General features: G+C 37.9%; 1 protein-coding gene across 6 annotated transcripts in view; it reads left to right on the top strand.

The window, feature by feature from the left end:
* ZRANB1 (zinc finger RANBP2-type containing 1) overlaps nt 1–25,763 on the top strand; it is a 69,677-nt gene that overhangs the window by 15,438 nt on the left and 28,476 nt on the right. For 3 of the 6 annotated variants that reach the window (XR_014326760.1, XR_014326761.1, XM_082855067.1), the window contains exons 1-2: nt 4,781–5,669; nt 6,983–7,833. Coding sequence is in view for 3 of the 6 variants with exons in the window: in XM_082855067.1 (XP_082711193.1) it covers nt 5,629–5,669; nt 6,983–7,833 (892 nt within the window). In the remaining 3 variants the exon portion in view is untranslated. Of the gene's footprint in view, nt 1–4,780; nt 5,670–6,982; nt 7,834–23,248; nt 23,371–25,763 lie in introns of those variants that run through there. The other 3 variants (XM_082855066.1, XM_082855069.1, XM_082855068.1) reach the window with 3 other exon arrangements.

The following is a 25,763-nucleotide window of genomic DNA, read 5'->3' as shown; positions in this document are numbered from 1 at the left end:
ATGTTTTTGGACAAGAGAGTAGCTCTGAATTGGTTTTGCCTTGGAATATTTCATTCGTTTGTGCCTGCTTTTCAAATCGTTTTCTTTCTTTCTTTTGTATTAGAACTCACTGATTATTTAAAAATTTCTACCCCTCCTTTCTCTGTCACATAGATAACATAGTGTTTGGTTAAAAAGGTGGCCTTTAGTTGGACTAGGTTTAGTAGTGACTGTTGGTTGGTTCCTGTGGATATTGTTAATTGGGACTAATTTGTTCAGTGTGAACAGAGAATAGATACGATGATAAAAGAAATCAAATTCTGAATGAAGTAGTATGTTCACGGCTTTTGCGAAAGTTGTTTTATTGTATTTTAAATGCTGGCTTTATATGCAGTCTTGGAGATAATCTCTCCATTTCCATGTACATTTAAGAAAGCCGTAGTCATCTTTCATCTACTTAAATTGCAGGTGTCGTGAGTACAAGGACAGTATTTTATCTACGTGGTTATATCTCTCCACGTTTCTGAGTGCGTAGTAGACCTTCAGTAACTTGTCATAGGTTGTTAACATTAAATTATTTTTGTTTGGGATTATAATTTGGGGTACGTGATTGACCTGTGATGTCTCTGAAACTGTGTAAAGAAATCATGCTAAGATGGGTTCTACAATAGCTCAAGATGGATCTATCTATCTATGTATCTGTCTATGTATCTATCTGTTACTCCTCTTTCCTTTCTAGTTACTGTCTAGGAACTGGAGAGTACAGAGGAAGTTGATGAAATTACAGATAAAGCCCTAGTATATAAAGAGGTAGAATTCCTCCAGAAATGACTAGAAGATAGATTTTTAAAAAGGAGCATTACTATTGTTTTGTGTAAGATTTGACACACTGTTAAGTTAATTTTGTGTCTATATATCTTCTTCCATTCTGATCAGTGGATTACTAATTATCCAGCGGTTTAAAGAAAAATCATTAGCATTGTAGCTGTTATTAGTTTTCCTAATTAACACCATGTTGACTTATTGAAATGTAAACTTTGTATTTCTTGTTATATTTTAAGGACTTAGGTTTGGTGGAATGAAGTTAGATGTACTGGTTGTACTGGTAATTGACTTAGTTAATTAAGGCATAGTGCCAGTAAGGCCAAGGTCACCATGACAGGTGTTATTTAACTGTTATTATTTTAACCAGATTAATTTTGTCTAGTTTGTCCACACATTCCTTGGAAGGGGCCTTCTTAGCAAATCTCATTAGATGCAGATGACATAGATAACAGTGATCTCTGTATGGGAGGTCAGCATATTTTTGGGTCTCACTGATTCTTAATCATGTATACATAATTTCACAAAGATTTAGGACTTTTAATGATCACAAAGGTTTGTGCACTTGTGCCGTTAACACCACAGGACTTGAATAGTTAACCAGCTCATGCATGCCTTGCCTTGGTACCTAGGTGTTAGAGGCAGACACTTTGTACTGAGGTCTTAGCACAGGAGTGGATCCCATCCTCTAGAATTTCTCCTTTTTCTTGAAATTGCTCAAAAGCTCCACTCCTTTCTTTGTTCAGGTCACTCAACATGGTCTCTTCTCTGGATTTTACTGAACATAGGGCTGGTCCACATTCCATGCCACTAGAATCCCTGAGCCAAAGTATGTATGTATGTATTTATGTGTGTATTTATTTATTTATGGCTGTTGGGTCTTTGTTGCTGCACACGAACTTTCTCTTGTTGTGGCGAGTCGGGGATACTCTTCGTTGCGGTGTGCAGGCTTCTCATTGTGGTGGCTTCTCTTGTTGTGGAGCACGGGCTGTAGGTGTGCGGCCTGTAGGCGCGCGGCCTTCAGTCATTGTGGTGTGTTGGGCTCAGTAGTTGTGGCTCGCGGGCTCTAGAGCACAGGCTCAGTAGTTGTGGCGCATGGGCTTAGTTGCTCCGCAGCACGTGGAATCTTCCCGGACCAGGGCTCGAACCTGTTTTCCCCTGCATTGGCAGGCTGATTCTCAACCACTGTGCCACCAGGGAAATCCCTGAGCCATAGTTTTTGAAAGCTTGGCTACCTCATTTAATATTGAGGGGAGGAAATGATATGGGGAAGACACACAAGTCAGTGTTCCAGAAACTAGCCCCAAGAAGACATACAGTAGGTGCCAAATGTCGATAGAAGTGTGGTTGCTTGGAGTGTACTTGAAATGATTTGAAAAAACTTTACGAGAGAGATGAGATTAGAACTGAACCTTAAAGGATGGGTAGGATTCGCCAGAACTTGTGTCTGTTGTGCTTGTTTTTCTAAGGTAGTGCCTTCATGTGTGTATTGTGGAGGGATGGTGGTACCTGAATGAGTCTGGGGTGTGTGTGGTGTGTTTGTATGCTGGTAAGGAGTTGAGAGTTTATACTGTTACAGAAGAGCTTCAGAAAGAGGGACTTGTTATTAGGAGGATTATTTTGGTAACGGTGAGCTGGATGGATTTAGAGAGGGAAGGCGCTTAGGAGGCTATTATAGTAGTTCTGACCTGAACTGCAAAAGGGTTGATGGCAGCTAAAATGGAAAGAAAAGGACTGTTTGGACAGAAACCACTAGAAAGAATCTGTGGGGGAGAAGGCAGAATTCAAGATAAGTCTGAGTTTCTATGCTGGGTGCAGTAGTATTAGTGGTGTCCTTAACGGAAACTGGAGAGAGAAATCAGGCTAGGGGTTTGTTGTGAGAGGAAGATAAGAGGATTTTAATATAGGATGTGACAAGATATTGGAGCCCGGAAATGAGGTGAGATTTGTAGATGGAGGGTTCACCAGTGCTTCTAGTTTTAGCTCTTTTTAAAAAAAATAAATTTATTTATTTTATTTATTTATTTTTGGCTGCATTGGGTCTTTGTTGCTGCACGTGGGCCTTCTCTAGTTGTGGCCACCGGGGGCTACTCTTCGTCGCAGTGCGCAGGCTTCTCATTGCGGTGGCTTCTCTACTTGCGGAGCACGGGCTCTAGGCGTGTGGGCTTCAGTAGTTGTGGCACGTGGGCTCAGTAGTTATGGCTCACGGGCTCTAGAGCACAGGCTCAGTAGTTGTTGCGCATGGACTTAGTTGCTCCGCAGCATGTGGGATCTTCCCGGACCAGGGCTCGAACCCATGTCCCCTGCATTGGCAGGCGGATTCTTAACCACTGCGCCACCAGGAAAGCCCCGCTTCTAGTTTTAGCTTTCATCTTTAGTCCCCTAAAATGCTTTCTGAGCATTTTTAAATCGTCACAGATTTATGCTAATTAATATTTATATCAACAATTTATATTAATAAATTAATATTTATATTACTAAATATAGACTTAATATTAATAAAGCTAATATAAAACCAAAAGACTGTCAGTCCTTCCTTTGGATAACTGCTCATCATTTGACACTGACAACTGAACTTCTCTCAGTTTGTTTCTCAAGGAGTCTGTGCTTGGTGAGGATCATTTCACTTCTCTAGTTCTCTCTCATAGGGTTTTAGTAGGTGGTTGGGGGAATTTGTAGTGTAGCTACAATTTTGAGTAATTGACTTCAAAATAGGTATATTTATTCTACATTGTTTAGTAATGCTTCACAAATATGGTCTAATTAATTCACTACTAAGCATGACAGTATAAAAAATGTTCAGTTATGAGCCCCTCCCTTTCCCTAGCCATTAACCCATACATCATAATGCTCATGCTTTTATTATTGTTTGAACTGGGAAGTATATAATCAAAAGCAGTTATGAATTTAATACTAGAAAATAGTTGCTATACTTGGAGACATTATTCAGTCTGTCTGCAGGTAGAGGTTGATGTATAAATAGATTCATGGACTCTTTGGTCCACAAGATGGGAACTGCTGATACTGCATTTGAACCAAGGAATATTTGTTTTAAGAGTAGCACTTGTGTCTAGATCTGCTTAAAGAAAATCCATATTATACAGATTTTATTGTTGCTTTGTGTACCGATTAATTGAAGTATGATTCACTGGCTAGAATTTGGAAATCTGTATTTTATGCAGAAGTAGACTTGTAAATTAAATTTACTTGGGTATATGAATATATGTTAACTTGAAAGATATTTAGTAATTGTTTTATTTCAATGCACAGTATTAACTCTCAGAGCTGTTTGCTATTAAAAATTATTTCATGTTCTTTTTGACATCTGGTAGAAAAAGTGTACTCAGTGTTAATTTCACCTCAATAATGCAAAATCACGTAGTTGAACTGATGTTACCTTTACTCTTCCGTTCCATTTACTGTTACCACAGGTACAGATGACTCTCTCAGATAATCCTCTCCAATGAATTTTAGCTTTTGGTTATGAAAAAACAATAATCCTAAGACAACGTCTTAATTCCCTGTAGAGTTGGTACCATGTACATCGTTATCTAATATAATGCACTTATCTTAAAACTTTTTTAATTTTTTGGCCACACCACGCAGCATGTGTGATCTTAGTTCCCCCACCAGGGATGGAACCCGTGCCCCCTGCATTGGAAGCGCATGATCTTAACCAGTGGACCACCAGGGAAGTCCCAAAACTCTTGAGCTTGGTTTTGGTATTGCTTAGTTACCTGAATTTTTGGGAGGGGTAGCCTGTTTACCAGGCATATATGACAATGATTCTTTATTTTTTGTTTGTTTTTTGTCAGACATGGACATTTAAGTATGTTATGCTGGCACATTAATTCCATGAAGATTAGTTAATGTAACGCCACAAACTATTTAGTTGAGCCTACATCAAAGTAAGACTTAACAAAGCAAGCATGAATTTTTGAATGTGAATATTTTAAATGAAATACTGAAATTACTTATAGCCTTGGATATGTTCATTATGTCATTTGTTTTTGTCATAAGTTTCTGCTTGCTCATTTTAGTTTACAATAGCATGAGCAAGTAATTTATTTATATTTAATTCCTGAGAAACCAAAGGAAGAAACTGCCTAATGAATATGAAAGTCGCCATTAAATCTCAGTTGTCCATTTTATGGATGCTTTTATGATTATAGTCTTTGCCCTTCAACACACTTTCAGATTGCTGTCAAATGGTGTTTAATCAGTATGTACAAACTAAAGTGAAAAATCTAAGCAGATAAATTACCTGGGTTAGAGGAAAATAAAGTTGCTGAAGGAGAAAAAGACTTCAGAGTTAAATATAAGCTATATATTTTTGCTTTTTCTGTTTACTTGGTTTATGCCCCCTTTCCCCCTTCAATAATAACAAGTAATTCAGTAGGAATTAATTTATTAGGACTACCAATTTAAGATTAATGATAATAATAGTTCACACACACATATGTTTAAGGTTTTAGGGGAAAATATCTTTCCTATGTCTGATTTGACTCACCAGTCCAATCAGCTGATTTTATTGCTGTGTTAAATTAAAATTCTGAATATAGTAGTCCATTATTAAAATAAATGAGTAGGATTAAAATAGAGAATTTATTAAAATAAAGCCTTTTAAAAAAATAAATACTTTTGGATAAAGTAAGAGGCTTCAAGTGAAATTCAGTTTTGGTCTCCTTTACAGGAATAGCTATTCACAGTCATACAGAACCACTTATCACGTTTTGCAGTATCTGCTGAGGAAGTCAGAATCTGAGCCACCATGACGACTGAATCTTGTCTTTGGTCTGATTTATAAGCTGTACTTTTATTCTGACCATGTGCAAGGTGGAGGCTATAGCATGGAAACTAAAATCTTAGTAAGTGTGATTTTTATTTTAGCTATTAAATAGTAGCCTCTCTTAACAGTGAATTTGTCCTCTTAACAAAGTTTACACTATAAAAGGGGTGAGGACTTGGCAAGCAGGGACATAATACTACACTTATAAAGTGAAAGATTTTGCTTTCCAGGTTCAGGAAAAATCCCTGAGAATGAGGAGAAGCTTCTATTACTCTGCCTAGAATTTCTTTCACTTTTCTGGTTACAAATAGGTGGCAGGATGATACTAATTTAGTTGAGAAGGGATTTAAGAAAATGGAGAGGCTGGCTTTAGTGGCCAGTGTCTAAATTCAAGCTATTTAAAAAAATTATTATTACATTTGCTGTGTAAGTTGCTTCATTTATAAATGATTGCCATTAAATTATAGTCTTCATTGTATTGCAGTGTTAGGAAGCCCAGTGTAGAATCCTAGGAGCCTTTTAAATAGTTAATATGTTTTTAATATGAATTGAATTTTGAGTATATTTTAAATATTGAATATTTTGAGTATAAATATTCAAAATTATATTGGAGCGATTATGCTAGTTGTTATGTCAGGGATGTTTCATCAGTTGATTGTCCCAAGTATAGGTGATGTGCAGTTTTTATGTTCTGCACTCTAGACAGAACAAGATTTTGAGGATATAGGCTATCAAGGAACTTTATCTCTGTTTCACAGTGTTACTTTGTTAATTGTAAGGATTACTACTTAACATCTTTCTTTCCTACCTGTGCTTATTAAGAGCAGTGGATAATTAGCACGTTTAGGCTGCTTTTCTCCCTTAGCAAGAATGATAGAATTGACTGTTTGATTTTCTGAATTCTTTAGTGAATCAAACATTGTGGTACTATACCTAGATAGCATAATAATCTATGTTGCTCATAATTTGAGAATGGTTATGTGTTTAAGATACTTGGTTTGTGTTCTGTCCCTTCCCTTTGAATCTTTTAACTATTGGTTGTTTTTCTAAATTGATGGTGATGACCTGGCTGAGATTAAACATCTCTGTTAGAGGAGTCCTGATTTAACCTCATTCCGTCTTAGAATAAACCTCTCTTTATCTTCTGCCTTTTCTCTTGCATTCCAAAGTACAGTTTCATTAAATCCCCAGGTCTAAGATTTTTCTTTGGGAACTTATGTCCAGTATCTCTCCAGAAATGTTAAGAAAAGGTAGTTGAGTGTGAAATGTTACATGCATCTTTTGAGAAATTGAGGTTTTATAAGTTGAAGGGTACTTTTATATTTTGTGCATGTTTTCAGGGATGGGATTATGTAGTTATTGTTTTAATAACCATGTCCTAATTATTTATAGCTTCCTGCCTGACATAACTCACTTCAAGAAGTGCACAATGTCAGAACGTGGAATTAAGTGGGCTTGTGAATACTGTACGTATGAAAACTGGCCATCTGCAATCAAGTGTACCATGTGTCGTGCCCAGAGACCTAGTGGAACAATAATTACAGAAGATCCATTTAAAAGTGGTTCAAGTGATGTCGGTAGAGATTGGGATCCTTCCGGCACCGAAGGAGGAAGTAGTCCTTTGATATGTCCAGACTCCAGTGCAAGACCAAGGGTTAAGTCTTCGTACAGCATGGAAAATGCGAATAAATGGTCATGCCACATGTGCACATATTTGAACTGGCCAAGAGCAATCAGATGCACTCAGTGTTTATCCCAGCGTAGGACCAGGAGTCCCACAGAATCTCCTCAATCCTCAGGATCTGGCTCAAGACCAGTTGCTTTTTCTGTTGACCCTTGCGAGGAATACAATGATAGGAATAAACTGAACACAAGGACCCAGCATTGGACTTGTTCTATTTGCACATATGAAAACTGGGCCAAAGCTAAAAAATGTGTTGTTTGCGATCATCCCAGACCTAATAATATTGAAGCAATCGAGTTGGCAGAGACGGAAGAGGCTTCTTCAATAATAAATGAGCAAGACAGAGCTCGATGGAGAGGAAGCTGTAGCAGTGGCAACAGCCAAAGAAGATCGCCGCCGACTACGAAACGGGACTCTGAGATGAAAATGGATTTTCAGAGGATTGAGTTGGCTGGTGCTGTTGGCAGCAAGGAGGAACTTGAAGTGGACTTCAAAAAACTAAAGCAAATTAAAAACAGGATGAAAAAGACTGATTGGCTATTCCTCAATGCTTGTGTGGGTAAGTTTCTTCATTTTTTGAATGGGATGGGAAAAGATATTAAAAATGACATGAAAGATATAAGGAAGGTCAGTATTATTTAGTATTTATTTCATTCAGTATGATAGCTATAATCCCAGTATGCATGCATAAGAATCTCTGTATTTGTGATCTTGTCATAACGTCGTAAATTGCCTCCCATTTCATTGTGCATGTGTCTTTCCATCATTAGAAAAATTTTTAAGTTATAGCAAAGATTTTTACATATCAGTAGTAAACCGTATACCTGGAGTTTAAAACTGCTACTCTATTTATTGTAACAAGATGTGACTGAGGAACACCAGCTGCTGCTTCAGAGTGTTTGTAAACAGTGTGAGCGTCTTGTGATGATAGAAGCTTTAGTCAGATGTTAAAAATATCACAAAAATGTGTGACTCCAAGAAGTTGAACAAACATAATATTGACCTTGAAAATACTGATGTTAATTTAACATGAATGTCATGTAGTGAATATTTGCAAACTTTATGGAACTGATTTCACGTGGCCAGCTGATTCCATAGTTCAAATTATGATTTGTGTGTTTTGTGTTTTAGTGCTTTCCTAAGGAAATTCTGGATATTGGTCTCAGTCTCTGGCTCAGAGCTGTTCAGGGACAGAGACGTGTTGAGAGAGTAAGGTTTCCTCCAGTTACTGACCTTGTGAGTTAGTTATTCGTGATGTACTTCATAGAAGCAGTTGCTTGACTCCTCTGTATTTTTTTCCCTCCCCCTCTCTTTTTTTTTGAATAGGTTAGCTATTTGAATTATGTGATTTAAATTATTTGGATGGGGTGCTTACTTTGACATTAAGTTTTGTAAAGAAAATTTTGAATAACTACTAAAGTTAAATCTGTGTGGAACAATAGCTAAGCCTTCAACATGGCTTAGCTGTGTATATATATTTTTTCAGTACTAATTTCTTTTGTTTATCACCCTGAATATAGCCCCAAGAATATGGAATACATGACTATATGAACCTGCAAGTCCTAAGAATAGATTTCAAGAAATCTCAGTTTTTTAATTTTAGTTTTGTCCTGGCCAAAAAAAAAAAAAAGTCCCAGCTGATGAGCCCTTCTGAACACCAGACACAGCAGGCACTTAGTAACTGTTAGCTCCAGTGTTCTCCTGTCCTGAGGACGAGGGATGAAAGCACACTGAGCTGTCTTCAGCCATCTGTGCTGTTCCATTACATCACATTGATTTTTTTCTCTCCCCAAATTGAGGTACCACAGATGGTCTGAATGTCTTTTTTTTTTTTAAACCAGGAGCTACAAAAGGGTTCTATTTATTATGAATTTTAAAAAATTGAGGTCAAATTCACATAACATAAAATTCATCATTTTGAAAATGAACAATTCAGTGGCATTTAGTGTATCCACGGTGTTGTACAACCACCACCTCTGTCTAGTTCTGAAACATTTTCATCACCCCAAAGGAAACTCTATACCCATTTAAACAGTTACTCCACATTTTCTCCTCCCCCAAGTCCCTGGTAATCACCAGTCTGCTTTCTGTTTCAGTGGATATACCTATTCTGAATGTTCCATATAAATGGAATCTTACATTATGTGATCTTTTGTATCTAGGTGTGATTGTCCTTTAATTACCTGTATGCCTTTTGGAACACTCTTAAAATTATTTTTGCAGGCAGTAGCGTACTACGTACATGCTAACTACAAGGTGGTGTTATAGTACATGTAAATTTATAGATGGTAATGAACTACACTGCAGTGATTTTTAACCTCTTTTGGGGTCACTGTTTCTTCAAGTTAGTGTATCGTATGTTAAGAACTCTTGCTTTGAATTATTTTCTCCCCTTGACACACACATTAGACCAATCAATATATCTTTGTCTTTATGGCTATTATTTCTTGTCTTTGTGACTATTGTGTCTTCTTGGTGCTGCCTTTATTTCTTTACCTATATCTACTTCTTTTGGATAACCATCCTTGTACCTCTTTGCATTCTTACAGCTGAACAAAAACTTCTCCCAGTAGGACCGATATTAAATTTGGTCTTATTTCATTTATAAAACAGTTTCTTTGTCATTAAATCCACATTCCCACATACTCCAGAGTTTCTAGGTTCTTAGGGCCAAGGATTGATTGTAATTGGTTCTTGGTAATGTGGATTCTGTCTTTCCTATCAGCAAATATTTTTGACTATTCACTGCATAATATGGTTCTCAACTGTTGTAGAAAGATTATGGCTCCGTCTTTATTTGGTAGTCATATCCTGATTTGTAAATATCCTTGAAATATGTTAAAAACTTTTAGTTGTTTACATTGTATTGGGTTAACAGAAGTCCACAAGTATTGAAAATTAATCATTTTTTTTTTTGTTTTTTTGGCCACACTGTGCGGCGTGTGGGATCTTAGTTCCCCGATCAGGGATCGAACCCACGCCCCCTGCAGTGGAAGGCGGAGTCTTAACCACTGGACCACTGGGGAAGTCTCCGAAAAGTATTCTTTACTTCTCCCTTTCTACCTGTCTTTTGCTCTCCAGATTTCATTAGATATGGTATATTATGGTTTATCGATGTTAGGCATTTAAGAAAACTATCTTAGTGTTTGCTTTGGCAGCACATATACTTAAAAAATCATCTCCAAAGTACATACACTAAGTATAAAGTGTATAAATGTGCATAAAATTTATACTAAGTATAAAATGTGAGACTTTCCCATTTGAAATTGAAATAAAAAAAAATCAACCTCAGCCTTGTACCTGGTAAAATGGGAATGAGGAAGATTCAGTATTGAGAAGGGTAAAGCTAAAGCTTCCACAGTATTAAGTAAGTATCTTTTACATGACTGTTGGGTATAAATTTCACATAGGTCACATTATCTTACGTGATGAGAGGAAGTTGGGGACGTCCAACGTCCAACGTTTTACTGGTGCCAAAACCTGACACCAGTAAAAATGGAATCTGGGAGTGGGAGTGAAATGGTAATGGCAGAGGTGTGAATTTAAATGTGCTGTTGTCTCTGGAGTGTCAGCAGTGTGGTGCCAGGTTATTTTCTGGGAGGTCATGTCAGTGCTAATCATGGTCTAACTTTCCCACTGGACAGATGATAATGTCTCTAGAGATAAAGCAGCACTACCTAACATACCGTTTTAGTTCTGCTGTTGTATTGAATCAGTTGCCCTTTAGAAGAACATTTAAATTTGTGATCCCAAGTTGATCCCTTGAAAAGTTTCAGGGTCAGATAAGAATCTCAAATTAAATCTGTATAATAACTTTTGTATGCCTGAGCCCTGGACTCTCATATCCAGCGGCCGCCTATACAACATCTTCTCTTGAATATGTAATATTTCAAACTCAGTGAGGCTAAAAAACTGAACTGGTCTCTCAAATCTGTTGTCTCACTCCCCCCATCTCAGTTGATGGCAAGTTCATCGTTTTATTTGCTGCGTCCAGAGCCTTGGTCATCCTTGGTTTTCTTCTTTTTCTCTTATACTCCATTCTCACTGGCTTTGTCTTCAAAATATACCCAGAATCTGGCCACCTCTCAGTACACTGGTCCAAGCCACGATCCCCTCTATGTCCGTGTCGTCCTTTACAAACTGTTCTCTGAATAGGAGCTACTCTTCTAAAACTTTGCTTAGAACCCTCCAGTGATTCTCGCTGTGTTGCTCAGAGTAAAAGCCAATTTTATAGGCTCTCTCTGCTTTCTATCCCACACCTACTTTCCCCACTTTTGTACAAACGCACGTTTCCCTCTAACCTTATCTGTTACTCTCAACCTCGCTCATTCACTCCTGCCCTCTAGCCACCTTTCTTGTCTGCAAATAAGCCTCAAGCTTTGTACTTGCTCTTTCTTCTGCCCGGATTGCTTTCTCTAGATTGCAGGATTAGCTAATTTACTTCTTTCAGGTGTTTTCTCACATGTCACCTTCTCTGTGAGGCCTCAAATTTCAGCCCTGTCCTGTCCTCTCTTCCCCCAACTTTAATTTTCTTCACAACACTTGTTACCTCTAATACACTTATTAGAAGTCACCTTATTTGTCTCTCTCTTGCTTAGAACTTAAGCTTTCTGAAGGCCAGGGATTTTGTCTGTTTTGTTCACAGCTGTTTGCTAGTACCTAAAACATTGCCTTATATATAGCAGGCATTGAAATTTTTGTTAATGAGTGAATAAACATTTGTGGAAACTGGAATTTGGACGAATAGACAAATAGACCTTCCAAAGACAAATAAACCTTTTTGCTTTTCTCCTAAATTTCTTAATTCTTTGCCTTCTTCCTAGCTTTCTGTACTTTTCACCTTACAGACTACCTGGAGCTCAACCCACTGGGAGCCAACTTGGCTTCTTCCTGTCAGGTGAAGACAGAGCAAGTAGGTCCCATAGGGTTTTATTGGAAAGAGTAGAGAGGCCTCAGTTTATCACTAGGCAGTCTGTGGATATGAAGAGTCTAAAGTCAGATTTCTTTATATTTAATTTCTCCGTCTTCCTGATGAATATTTGATAACTTGATGAATATATAAGGAAAAAAATCGTAGTGTTTTCTATACCTAGAGTCCTAAATCGAAGTTTTTACTTGAAAAGTTTTTATTCAATTGTCATTGGACGTGTTGCTTCCTGTTTGGCATTTCGCCTTAAATAGCTGCATCTTTCTTCCATTTAGCTTGTCTAGTGATCCTGCTAACAAAGATGAGAAGGGTTTGAGATTGGGGGGCAGCGGGAGGGAGTGCTGTTGAAGGCGTAGGGGGAAAAGAATCATGCTCATATAACGAGTACACGTTGAAACTGGAATTTTTATGCTGAAATGTTCAGTTTGCCCCATGGCAATGGCATTATAGAGAACATATGAATTAGTAACATCTCCACTGCTCCCAAGCTTTGGGGGGCCCGCAGTATGTACTGGTATACCCTGTTGAGAATCACTGACTTACGAGCTTAACCAGAATCTCATTATCAAGGAGCATGTTGAAATGAAGTCATGAGGATTGTAGTCTTATTACTGAGCAAGATTTTGATGGTCTAAAAATATATATGATTCTTAAAACGTAGGCAGTACATTAGAATTAACTTTTTCTTGCATGTGGTCTACAAAAATATTGTTATATTTGATCTAATGTTTCCCCCCTTCTCATAATTGTTGAAAATTAATATTTGTGGCAGTTGTTTATTGATGCCAATTGTATTTTGGCCCCCTTACTGGAAAGCTGTATACAGTGTGATGTATAGGTGTCCACTCCAGAGTGTCAGATATAACTGTAGAAATATCTAAAACTTGCATGGTGTTAAACATGTCAGAATGTATTGATATTTGTTTATTTGGTTTCATTAACACTTTTTTCATTTTAACCAAAATTAGCAATGTATAGGCTTATTACATTTTAAAATGTTCTTTTCAATTTACTTTGGTATTGGTATTAAAAATCATGTATATGGGGCTTCCCTGGTGGCACAGTGGTTGAGAGTCCGCCTGCCGATGCAGGGGACACAGGTTTGTGCCCCGGTCCGGGAAGATCCCACATGCCGCGGAGCGGCTGGGCCCGTGAGCCATGGCCGCTGAGCCTGCACGTCCGGAGCCTGTGCTCCGCAACGGGAGAGGCCACAACAGTGAGAGGCCCACGTACCGCAAAAAAAAAAAAAAAAAGATCATGTATATGGATGGTTTTTCTCAAGGAAGTAAATTTTTAAGGTTGTATTAGTGTTACTTTTCTTCCTCTGGTGAAAAGGGTTCCCAGGCCCAGTTCCAGCATGTGTGTGTGTGTGTGTGTGTGTGTGAGTGTCTGTGTCTATGTGTGTCTGTGTCTGTGTGTGTCTGTGTCTGTGCGTGTCTGTGTGGTGGGGAGCTTCCTCATACCAACAGGCAATTCTCAGACACCAGCAGGGTGTCCGAGAATTCAGCTCAATTCTGACACTGTCTACCCAGAGGGAGAATCAGATTCCACATGTGAAGGGCTTAGCCCCACAAGACCTCCTTCCACTTCAGATGCCAGATGCCAGTCACAAGCCCAGGTTGTTAACCTGTACTTGTGACCAATTGGCTCTAAATCAGAGGTTCCCACGACCCCCTGCCTTGGGTTTGATTAGTTTGCTGGAACGCCCCACGAAACTCAGAGAAACAGTTTACTTACTAGGTTACTGGTTTATTATAAAAGGCTATGATAAAGGATACAGATGAACATGTAGATGGAAGAGATGTATAGAGGGCAAGGTTTGGAGAAAGGGCATGGAGCTTCCATGATGCTCTTTCCAAGTGTGCCACTCTCCTCAAATCTCTGTGTGTTCACCAACCTGAAAGCTCTCCAGACCCTGTCCTTTTGGGGTTTTATGGAGGCCTCATTACATAGGCATTGTTGATTAAATCACTGGTCACTGGCGATCTCTGGCCTCTCTCCCCTCTCTGGAGGTCAGGGTGGCATAGTGGGTGGGACTGAAAGTCCCAACCCTCTAATCCCCTGGCAACCAGCTCCCACCCTGGGGGTGGGATCCAAAAGTCACCTTCCATGAAGTGTTTTCAGGAGCTGAGGACCAGAAACCAGATACTATCCCATTACTTTTATCACTCAGGAAATTCTAAGGGTTTTGGGAAGCTGTGAGCCAGGAATTGTGGATGAAGATCAAACATATATATTTGGTCATCTGAATGACAGTTTTTCCTATAAATCACAATATTGCATCTAGAAAAATCTGTTGCAGTGTGTAATCTTCTACGATGACTTTTTAAATTCCTAGTTTTGAGATATAGTGTCTGGTCAAATGAAAGGAGTGTTGTGCACTAACCCAAACAGAATCAAATTAACTTCAATGGAAGAAAAAGTCATAGGTTAGTTTTTGAGAGATAGTAGTACTGTGTACTGGAATGATAAGAAGTTGATTTATACCAAGAAAACTACCACATCAAAACAAAACAGAAAAGGAAATTCTTGACATAAGACACAATGGTGATTTTATACATTTATTCAGATATCTTTGTGGCTGACTTTTTAACTCTAAAGGTAACTCAGGGCATATAAGTTATTGTAAAGAAAAAATTAGAAGAAACTTGTTTTCTAGTTCAGTAAGTACTCCTTTAGCCTTAAAAATTATTAATTTGCTCCACAGAGGTATTTTATTGATGACTTGTCAGAAAACACAAAACATTAGGTATCTTGAAAAATACAATATTAATGATGAGGTAGTGTCCAAATTTGTATGTTTTACTTGCCCAGTACTTGACTTCCTTGTAGGCGCTTCTCCCCACCTCCTTTGGGTTTTCTCTGATTTACATGACTGATTTAAGTAGTGTGACAGGTAGAATATTGCACTCTGGCCCCCCAAAATGTCTAAATCCTAATCCCCAGAACCTATGAATTTGTTACTTTACTTGGCAAAAGGGATTTTGCAGATGTAATTAAGGGCCTTGAAATGGAGAGATTATCCCAGATTATCCGGGTGGGCCCAGTGTAATATGGGTCCTTAATCAGCAAAGGAGAGAGATGGGAGAATGAGATGTGACGGTGGAAAAGCAGAGGTTTTAGTGATGCGGGGGCCCTTAACTAAGGAATGTGGGCAACCTCTAGAAGCTGGAAAAGGCAAAACTACCTTAGAGCCTCCCTGTGGAGTGCACCTTGATTTTAGCCCAGTGAGACCCATGTGGAACTTCTGACCTCTCCCAAATTTTAAGATAAAAAATTTGTATTGCTTTAAGTCACTAAATTTGTAGCAATTTGTTTGAAGCAGCAATAGGAAATTAATACAAATAACATTTAAAAAATTACAAATAGCATCTTAATTTGACAATTTCAGAAAATTTTAACTTAACCTTCACTGGTTCTGTGACAAAACGAGTCGTTGTTTTGTTATTTTATACAATGGGAGAAGCTGAGGCGCAGAGAGGCTTACTGACTCAGTGTGATGTAGCCATGTTGTTATCCTTTTCTAGACAAAGGTGGTATATAGGTGTGTTTGTAAGTAAAAACTCACTTCTTTGTGTCTCTAGCCTTACACTACATTCATAGCAGTAATGGCCACCAAATGTATGTATGTGTATCGGGGGGGAAGGTGGGGGCAGATTCCCAAACCAAGCTATTCTCAGATTCTCCAGACACCAGCAGGGCATTTTACAATTTAACTCAATTCTGACTCTACCTGGAAGTAGCATCAGATCCCGCAGGTTAAGGGCTCAGTCCCACAGTACTGCCTCCCTTCCTCCCTACCCCCTTCACGTGCCAGTTGCTGGTCCAGGTTGTCAGCTGTGTTTCTGATTGTAGGCTATAAATCGTAGGTTCCCACGGTCACCTCCTTGGGTTCAGATAATTTGGTGGAACAGCTTTCAGACCTGGGAAAACATTTTACTTACTAGATTACTGGTTTATTATAAAAGGATGTGACCCAGGAACAGCCAGGTGGAAGAGGTGCATAGGGCAAGCTTTCCGTGTCCTCTCTTGGCCACTACTCTTGCAGCACCTCCATGTGTTCACCAACCTGGAAGCTCTCCAAACCCCATATCGGGGATTTTTATGGGAGCAAGATGGATTAAATCATTGGACATTGGTGATTGTTTGAACCTCAAGCCCCTCTCCCCTCCCAGGAGGTGAGGGTGGTGTGGGGCTGAAAGATACAACCTTCTCATCACTGGGTTTGTTCCCCTGGTAACCAGCCTCCATCCTTAGAGGGCTTCCAGAAGTTAACCTCATTAACATAAACTCAGAGGTGCTTGAAGGGGGCTTGCTATATGAGCAACAAAAGACTCCTATTTATTTCATCTTTATCATTCTGGAGCTATTTAGGGACTGAGAACAAAACTAAATATTACAACAAAAGACACCCTTATGGCTCTTATATAGGAAATTGCAAGGGTTTTAGGAGGTATGTGCCAGAAACAGTAGATGAAGACCATATATTTCTTATTCACAGTGGTTTTTCTTGCTTGATATGGTTGAAAGGAATACTGTTGCTGGAACTTTTGAATGATGTTTGATGCCTATGAATATTAATGTTTTCAGTCCTTTTTTCCAAGTCAACTAAATAAGTATGCCTATGTGAAGTTGATTGCTGTGTCCCAAGGTAATCTATCACTTGCTAATATTTCTCATCATTCCATAGCTAAGCCACATTATTTGGGCTTGATTTTTAGTATGGCATTTCTCTAGTATTTGTTCTGTTTGCTTTACTTGTGTTTGCTTATACTTGGTATACCTTAGCTGTTTGGACAATATTTTCCATCTTCAGAATTTTTCCTGCCCTGTAGAATTGCTTCATTTTAAGTTATGGTTGTATGCTGGGCCATTTTGTTTGATTATGAATTTGATTTTATATTGATACCAGACTGTCCTACTAAAAGATACTCCTATTTAGTGTCCCTTTTCCCTTCATATATTGTTTTACATATGAATGAATGTGGAGCCTGAAAAAAGTCTTCTTAGTCTTTGACATTTAAAACCATCGCACTTTTTTAAAACATTTAAAAAAAAATGGTTTGAGTTAAAATATTCTATTAAAAGCTTTTAATAGAATCCAAAATATACGTGGACTCCTGCAGCAAATCTTTGGCACTGCATCCATAAAAGGAAAGTAAGCTGCTAGAATGCTGGCAATGCCTTGTATGTCCTTGGTTAACTTTGTGTGATAATCTTACATGGGATGTGTGCGTGTAGCTATAAAAACTGCGGTGCCTTTTCACTCCATACACATTCTTGGTTGTGAATCTCCTTCCTGTCCAAGGTAGTTGATATTACAGGTAATAGAATTATTTTTAGCACTGTGAAAGGAGTATTACCTTCAGCTAGTTCTGTCTTGTTTTCAAGTTTCAAAGGATTTCCTCTTGTGCTTTTGGAACTCTGGATTTAAAATAACATTTTATGTCATGGTTTTTAAGTGAATTGTGGGAATTCTCAGCAGTGTAAGATTCTAATCTGTAGAGAATACACACACATTTTATTCCCCCTGGCCAGTTTAGTCTGGCTTTTCAAAGTGCTTCCTGACATCTGGGATATGAAAGAAGCTTCCAGGAATGAGTGTGTCAAGGCAAATGGATAGCAGTGGCAGAAATAGAGCCCCTGCAGTATCCTTCTGGTTGCCTTTAGTCTGCCTGAGACATAATTCCTGGCTTTTAGAAATGATTGATTACACAGGCCTGCCAACTAATAATGTGCCTCCTAATGCTGAGAAAAGGAATATGTGTGGTGAGTCTCGATTGTATGACAGTGACATTTGAATATGCATCATTGATTGAGTAAAGGCTTTCATTTTTTTAAAAGCACTATATTAAATGAACATATTGAATTATGAAATCCAAAAGTATCGTTTAAATATTAAGTATAAAAAGATGTATTTAGACTCCAGAGACCTTTACTGTTTACCATAAAGTAACTTTAACTTTAAACATTAATTAAACTATGCACAGGGTTATAAAAATCAAGCAGTTATAGAAGGAGTTTATAAAGAAAAGCAAGTTTCTTTTTCTTCCCTCCACCTTCAGTCCTTATCTGTGGAGGTAACCACTGCTGTTCCCCATCAGCCTTTCATTCTGAGAAATTTCAAAACCAGTAGAGAAGTTACAAATATAATACATTGAACACCAAATGCTTTTGACCTAGATTTTCCGATTGTTAGTACTTTGCCACATTTGCGAGCTCTATTTGTCTTTCTGTATGAGTTTTTCCTGAACTATTTGAGAGTTAGCTACAGATGTCATGACATTTTGCCCCTAAATATTTCAGCCTTGTATTTTTTTTTTTTTTTTTTTTGTGGTACGTGGGCCTCTCACTATTGTGGCCTCTCCCGTTGCGGAGCACAGGCTCCGGACGAGCAGGCTTAGCGGCCATGGCTCACGGGCCCAGCCCCAGCCGCTCCGCGGCATGTGGGATCTTCCCGGACCGGGGCACGAACCCGTGTCCCCTGCATCGGCAGGCGGACTCTCAACCACTGCGCCACCAGGGAAGCCCATAGCCTTGTATGTTTTAAAAACACATTTTCCCTACATATTCACACAATACAATTATCCAGAAACTCTAATATTTGAAGTCCATATTCAATTTCACCAATAGTTTCACTAATAGCTATTGCTCCAACCCCATTCAATCAAGGATAATCCGTTTTATTTAGTTGTTTTATCTGTTTAATCTCTTCTAATCTAAATAGTGCCTCAGGTGGGGTTTTTTTTTTCCTGTTTACTCTTCATGTCATTAACATTTTCAGAGGCCAGGCCATTCGTTTTACAGAATAAGTCTCAATTTGGATGTGATTAGATGAAATTTAAACATTTACTTTCTCGTGGGAGGGAGGAGTACTACATAGGTGATATTTGGAGCAGGACCTCTAATATCTCTGAGTACTGTCCTTTTATCATTTTTTCCTTTTAGAAAATTGTGGTAAAGCATACATAACAAAATATGGCATCTTAACTGCTTTTAAATGTACAGTTCAGTGGCTTTGGTACATTCACATTGTTGTGTAATCATCAATAACAGCCATCTGTGTGCAGAACTTCTTCCACCTTGCAAAACTGAAACTGTATACAGTAACAGTAACACCCCAGTCCCCCTTTCCCAGCTCCTGGCAACCACCATTCTTTTTTCTGTCTCTGTGAATTTGACTACTCTGGGTACCTCATATAAGTGGAATCATATGGTGGTGTTTGTCCTTTTGTGACTGGCTTATTTATTTCATTTAGTGTAATGTCTTCAAGGTTTATCCATGTTGTAACTGTCAGAATTTCCTTCCTTTTTTTAAGTGTGAATAATGTTCCATTTTACTTATATGCCACATTTTGTTTATCCATTCATCTGTTGATGGACATAGCAGTATTTCTTGTTTTATCAAATTTGGCATTATATACTGACTTCCTATAACAGTATATAAGGGTTTAATTAATTTTTAAATAATAAAAGCAGAGCATACTCATTGCAGAGTATGTCAGAGGTGAGAACAGCTATGAAAAAATATAGTTTATAATATCACTATCTAGAGGAAATCTCATATTTGTATTTTCAGTTTTTTAATATTTATTTTTATGTAACGGAAATAATGTACATTCTTTTTGTTGTTGAATTTTACATTTTGAAGTAATTAAAATATTTTCATCTTTAAAAAAATGAATGTGTAATATGACTTCGAGTTGCTGTACTTTAAGTTAATATAGCCCTTATTATTGGTCTTTGGGTTATTTAAAAATTTTTTATTCTGATAGTGTTTTGATGAACAAAATCGTCAGCATATCTAATGATTTTCTTAGGTTCCCAGAAATGGGGTAACAGGATCAAATGATGGAAACGTGTCAGAGGTATTTTGTGCATGTTGGTAAATTGCTGCCTGGAAGGACTGTACTGATTATATTCTCATCATCAGTGTAAGAGAGTACCTGTATAGCTGTATCTTTGCTGATGTTTGTTATTAATGGAGGCAAGCTATCTCATTTAATTAGTCATTTGTATTTTTTTCTGTGAATTGGTGATTTATGTCTTTTGTCCATTTTCCTTCGTGATTTTATCAAGTTGTATCAAGTCTATATGAATATAAATAATGTATATATTAAAGATATGTACCAGACATATTTGCACATTTTCTTTACCTTTTTTTTGTGGGGAGAGTTATAACATTTTATCTTTGTTTTTCACAGTTTTTTCGATTGCACTAAGGACTAAAATCTTTTTTACAGATAATCCCCGCTAATACGCTTCATTGCGCTCTTCCCCGTTGATTTGGGCGGCTCTGTCGCATAGAGAATGGTGCTGCTTCGTTTGTTTTGAGGCTCTTTAGTTTGGTGTTTTTTTTTTACATCAGTATCACATTTTTGCTTAAACAATTATGGCTTTATTAGATATCTTAAAATCTCAAAAGACAAATGTCCAACCTGCTCCACCCTCCACTTGCTTTTCAGAATTGCCTTCATTTTCACCTTTTATTTGTTTGTTCGTCCACTCATTTATGCATTCAGACAATCATTGAGTGTGCTTCCAAGCACCGGGAAAGAAGTCAGGGCTCTCAGTGAGCTTGTGGTCCAGTGAAGAAATAATTTAACAGGTCAATAATAGTGTGATAAGTTCAGGAGAGGAAGTATAGGGTGTCAGAGGAGGAGTATGTACCCTAATCTCATTTGGACATTTGGAGAGGGCTTTCAGGAAGAAGTGACATCTAAGCCAAAACCTTAGAAGAGGGAAAAGAGTGCTTCTGTCAGAGGGAATTGCATTTGTTAAGACTCCAGAGGCAAGAGAGCATGGCCCATCCATTCAACTGAAAGAAGTCTATAGGGCTGGAGTATAGAATGGGAGCTGTGAGAAATAGCTGCAGGATAATGCTGGACCTTTCAAGGCCTGTTCATCTGGTTGAAGATTTTCGCTCTTAATGTAAGGGCAGTGGTAAACATTTGGGAAGGACACTGCCTTAATCTGATTTGTGGTTTGGGGAGCTCACTCTGGTCATAGCCTAGAGACTAGATTGGGAGGGGGCAGCAGTGGAGGCAAGCAGACCTTTTAAGGAGGAAATTATAGCAATCCAGGTGAGAAAGAGTACGGCCTTACCTAAGGTGGAGGCAGTGGAAAATGGGGTAAGGGGGATGTATTTGAGAGAGACTTTAAAAAGGTAGGTTGGATAAAACTTGGAAGAATTGATATTGGGGCTGAGGGGAGAGTTAAGAAAGATACCCAGGTTTTTTGTTTGGACACTTGGGTTGGATAGCAGTATCATTTTTTCCTAAATGTAGAAAACATGAAAATCAGTTTTAGACATGCCATAGTGAGGATTCTGATGGGTTGTTGGTATGGGCCTGAAACTCTTTGGGGAAGCATCTGCCATTTGGTGGTAGATCCATAGTTCTATGTGGATAGTTGTGGGGCCATGAGCATTAACGGAAGCTGTGGAACCTTCTCTTGCAGTAGCGAATTATAGGGACTTTCTTGATTTGTGCTTCTACTTGGGGACCACATCAAGATGCACTAACTTTTAAATATCTCTTCCAATTTGATGATTCTCTGTCTTAATTCTATCAGTATTTTTGGCTAGAAGAAGAGTTATATGGACATAATCTGAATAGTATAAAGTTATGTTGTGAGAGATTTTCTTCTTTATCTGTTTGTCCCTTTTAAAATGCTTATTTATCCTCTAATTTTCTCACTGGTAAAAGAGAGTGGCTAGACTATTCAGTTCCTCTTAGAAGGCCAATCTAAAATAGCATAATTCTAAAAGTCTAATATTTGGTTTCAGATTTGGCCAGGATAACTTGACAGATGAAATTTTTACCTGAAGTCAGAAACTTTTGGACTTGGTTTCAGTGCAGAATGTGGTTTTGACATATACTATTTTATTTGACCAGAACCTCAGATTTTAAGAACTTTAATATCCCTTCAGTTGACTTTTTGGCAATATTTTAAGTAACCTTTCTGATTGTAACTCACATTCATCTTTAACCCATTAACACTGGTCCTCATCTCTGATCACCTTCCCAAAGATAACTTTGTGACATGTTCCTTTATATCCTTCCATGTGCTTTTAGCAGTAATTCTTCCTGCATGGCAAGATCTTCTTTCTTATGAAGGTACTCTATCAATTCAGGTATTTTTTTTCATGACTTTGGGGATTTATATTTTCACAGCAGTTTGGTTGTTAACAATCTGATCAAAGATTTAAGGAGGTAAGAGCACCAAAGTATAAGCTACATTTGGCATAGTTTGTCATGGTTAATAATAGAACATTTAAAGGCCTTATTTAGAGATTATTGTGACTTCCCTATAATTTGAGTTTTTAATTTTTCTGAAGAGGATATTTTCAGGAGTTCCCTGGTGGCCTAGTGGTTAGGATTCTGGGCTTTCACTGCTTTCAATCCCTGGTTGGGGAACTGAGATCCTGCAAGCCGCACGGTGTGGCAGTCAATCAGTCAATCAATAAATGTTTTCATAATGGAGTAAGTTTATTGAATGAATTGAATAGAAACCCATCGTGATAAAGTATAGATTAGATTAAGAATTTATTTCCAATTTGTGGTTTTCATCTCTTGGTTTTTTTGAAAAGATTATTGTTCAGTAGCACTATTCTAGGAATAGAAATGGTAGATTTTAACTTGTAGCCTTTGGTTATTATGTAAAAAATGCATCTGGGAGGTGATTTGTTTGGTCTGCTCAAACTATTTTTGGGATTGCCATAGCTTGTGTCTACTTAAGATACATTTAAAAATACTGAGGTCATTTTATTTAAAAAGAAGGTCATGTTTGAGTATTGAAAGAGATTGCTGTGTCTGTCTTAAGCCAAGTTTGTCTTTGAACTATAGCCAAATGGTTAGGAGTATGAAGAAAAAGTATAACTGGGTGGTATAGTTTCCTTTTTAATATGCAAAGACAGTTAAGTGAATTAAACTCTGAATAGAGGAAAACTACCCAGACCTCGTAGCCACCACATCTGCATCTTTCTACTGACCATGGTAAAGGACATTCTGAACATTACCACTTAAAACTAACTTTTCTCTTTAAGGGCTCCTGAAATTGTGCCAGCTGACTCCAAGTCCACCCTGACCCCACAGCATAAACCATGCTGTGATGTCACAGCTACCATAGAACTCCAGGGTAGTGTTGAGCTGGCCCATGTGGGCTCAGGTAAGTCCTGGCTTTTTTTTTACCATTTGGCATTCTTTTCAAAGTTAGTTACCATTATGGTTTTATGTCAAAAGAAACAAGGCAAAACTTTGAAAACGGTGCCATATATGGGGGAAAAAATAAGTCTGTTTTCTAAACATCTATGAGCCAGCTCCATATTCTAACCAACGGAGTTCCATAGTAGCTGTGAAGTGTCCCCAGTGAGTTGTGACCCGTGACTTCAAAATATGTTAAATTCTACTCCTGGCCCAGCTTATAGAACAAGATGAGCTTTTTTTTTTTTTTTAATAATTTCACTTACTCTCAGGTCTTTATGCTTTTAAAGTATATTAACTTTCCTTTATCTGTAATTATGCACCACCACTTAGCTAGTTGTGTAGTTCACTCAATTTTGAATGTATATTGATACAGCAGATTAGTTTTATAAAGTTAATCTTCTTAGAGTGCCTTCAGCTGTCTTGTTTTTTTTTTTTTTTAAACAGTGGGCACTTGGTTTATTTATCTTCCTGAGACTCTATTTTGAATTTCAAATAACATCCTACAGCTTGGCTTGGGTTGTTATTCTTTTTAAATTTATTTATTTATTTGTTTATGGCTGTGTTGGGTCTTCGTTTCTGTGCGAGGGCTTTCTCTAGTTGTGGCAAGCGGGGCCACTCTTCGTCGCGGTGCGCGGGCCTCTCACTATCGCGGCCTCTCTTGTTGCGGAGCACAGGCTCCAGACGCGCAGGCTCAGTAGTTGTGGCTCACGGGCCTAGTTGCTCCGCGGCATGTGGGATCTTCCCAGACCAGGGCTCGAACCTGTGTCCCCTGCATTAGCAGGCAGATGCTCAACCACTGCACCACCAGGGAAGCCCTCAGCTGTCTTTTTAATTTGCCTTCATAACATGGAAGAGGAAGGGACAGAACATGTAATATTTAACATTTGTTAAATTTTCAAAACAACATATTAAGATGCTTTAGTTACTCTTGGAGATAGTGTGATATGTCAGTAACCTAGAAAGCATGTGTACGTCACCTCTTTCTCTTCTGCTGGAACTTTCCCGCTTTTTCCTGATCTTTGTTACTTTAAGTGAGGTTTTACCACTTAGATTTATTTACTGTATTTTCCTACCTACCAACTCTTTTAGTTTTTTTCTGCTTTCCGTTTTATTCCGTAATCTTAAAAGGTGGTAAAAACGTAATGTTATGTGAAGAACTCAAAGACATTTTGTAAGTTGTTTTGCATATATTCTGATGCTTCCCCCCCCTCAAGTACAAAACATGTGGTAGCTAAAACTTAAATTATCTCAGTATAGGCCACATTCTTTAGACACCATGTTTACAGTGAAAACCCATCTGTGAAGAAACTTTAATCACTGGCTCCTCTTGAGCAGTGTGTAATAGAGATACAACAAAAATTAGGACAGTTCATTGACATTCTCATGAAATTTGATTTGTAAATTTACTCATCTTTGTAGCCAAAAACTCACCAGTAACTGAAACTGTGAGCTCTAAATTATGGTTAATGAAAAGAATGGAATTACATATTCCCAAACATTAGACAATAAAATAGTTTTCTTTTAAATATTATTTTGTCCCTATACTTAAATTTGTGTTTTTCACGTTCTGGAAAGTTTGGAGGTTTTTTATGCTGTGATGAATAGAGAACAGAATCTCTATTCTGTTCACCCTCATTTTCTGCCCTCCTGTGTATATTCCATGCTAGTCGGGGCAGGATTCCCTATTTGCAGTTTAGTGCAGAGCTTGTGGTCAGGGGAAATAATTGTTTTTTATGTCTTGGATTAGGCCAAATAGAAGTCCAGTTTGTGTGTGTATATGTCAGCTTTATTGAGATACAATTCACGTACCATGCAGTTCATCATTTGAAGTTCTGTTTTTATTAAAAACGTTTAGTTTGAAGGCAGACTGTAAATCATAATTCCAAAGCACAGTTGCTGACTTCGTTGTGCTGTTTGGTCTGTAATCCTCCCCACCTTCGGCTAGCTAATTAGTTTCTAATTACAGAAATCCTTCAGAAACATTAGAGAGGAAATGAATTCTTAAGCAAGTATTTCTAAGATGAGATTCTTTCAGACATCAGCTATTTCATGAGTTAGCTAAAAATAGTGAAGACAGTGATTTAAAAGATCTCCCCTTCCTCCAACCAAAAGAACAAAGTTAGTTGACGTTTACCTTTAGACTACTTCATTTTTGTCTTTGGGAAACAAAAAAATATGTGTGTATTTACACACACACACACACGCATATACATGTACTGTGCAGGTCTTCCTCTTTATCTTTTCAGGTAAATCAGACCTTTTGGTCCTTGTGTTGCTTTTGGAAGTGCCTAGAACATTTCTTACATCATACAAAGAAATTTTATAAATATATATTTTTAGGTTGAAGCTAAGAAC

The sequence above is a fragment of the Leucopleurus acutus genome (assembly GCF_964270905.1).
Source record: "Leucopleurus acutus genome assembly, chromosome: 14".
Lineage (NCBI taxonomy): Eukaryota > Metazoa > Chordata > Mammalia > Artiodactyla > Delphinidae > Leucopleurus > Leucopleurus acutus.
Note: the sequence above shows the minus strand (reverse complement) of the source record. Positions and strands in the feature narration are given on the sequence as shown.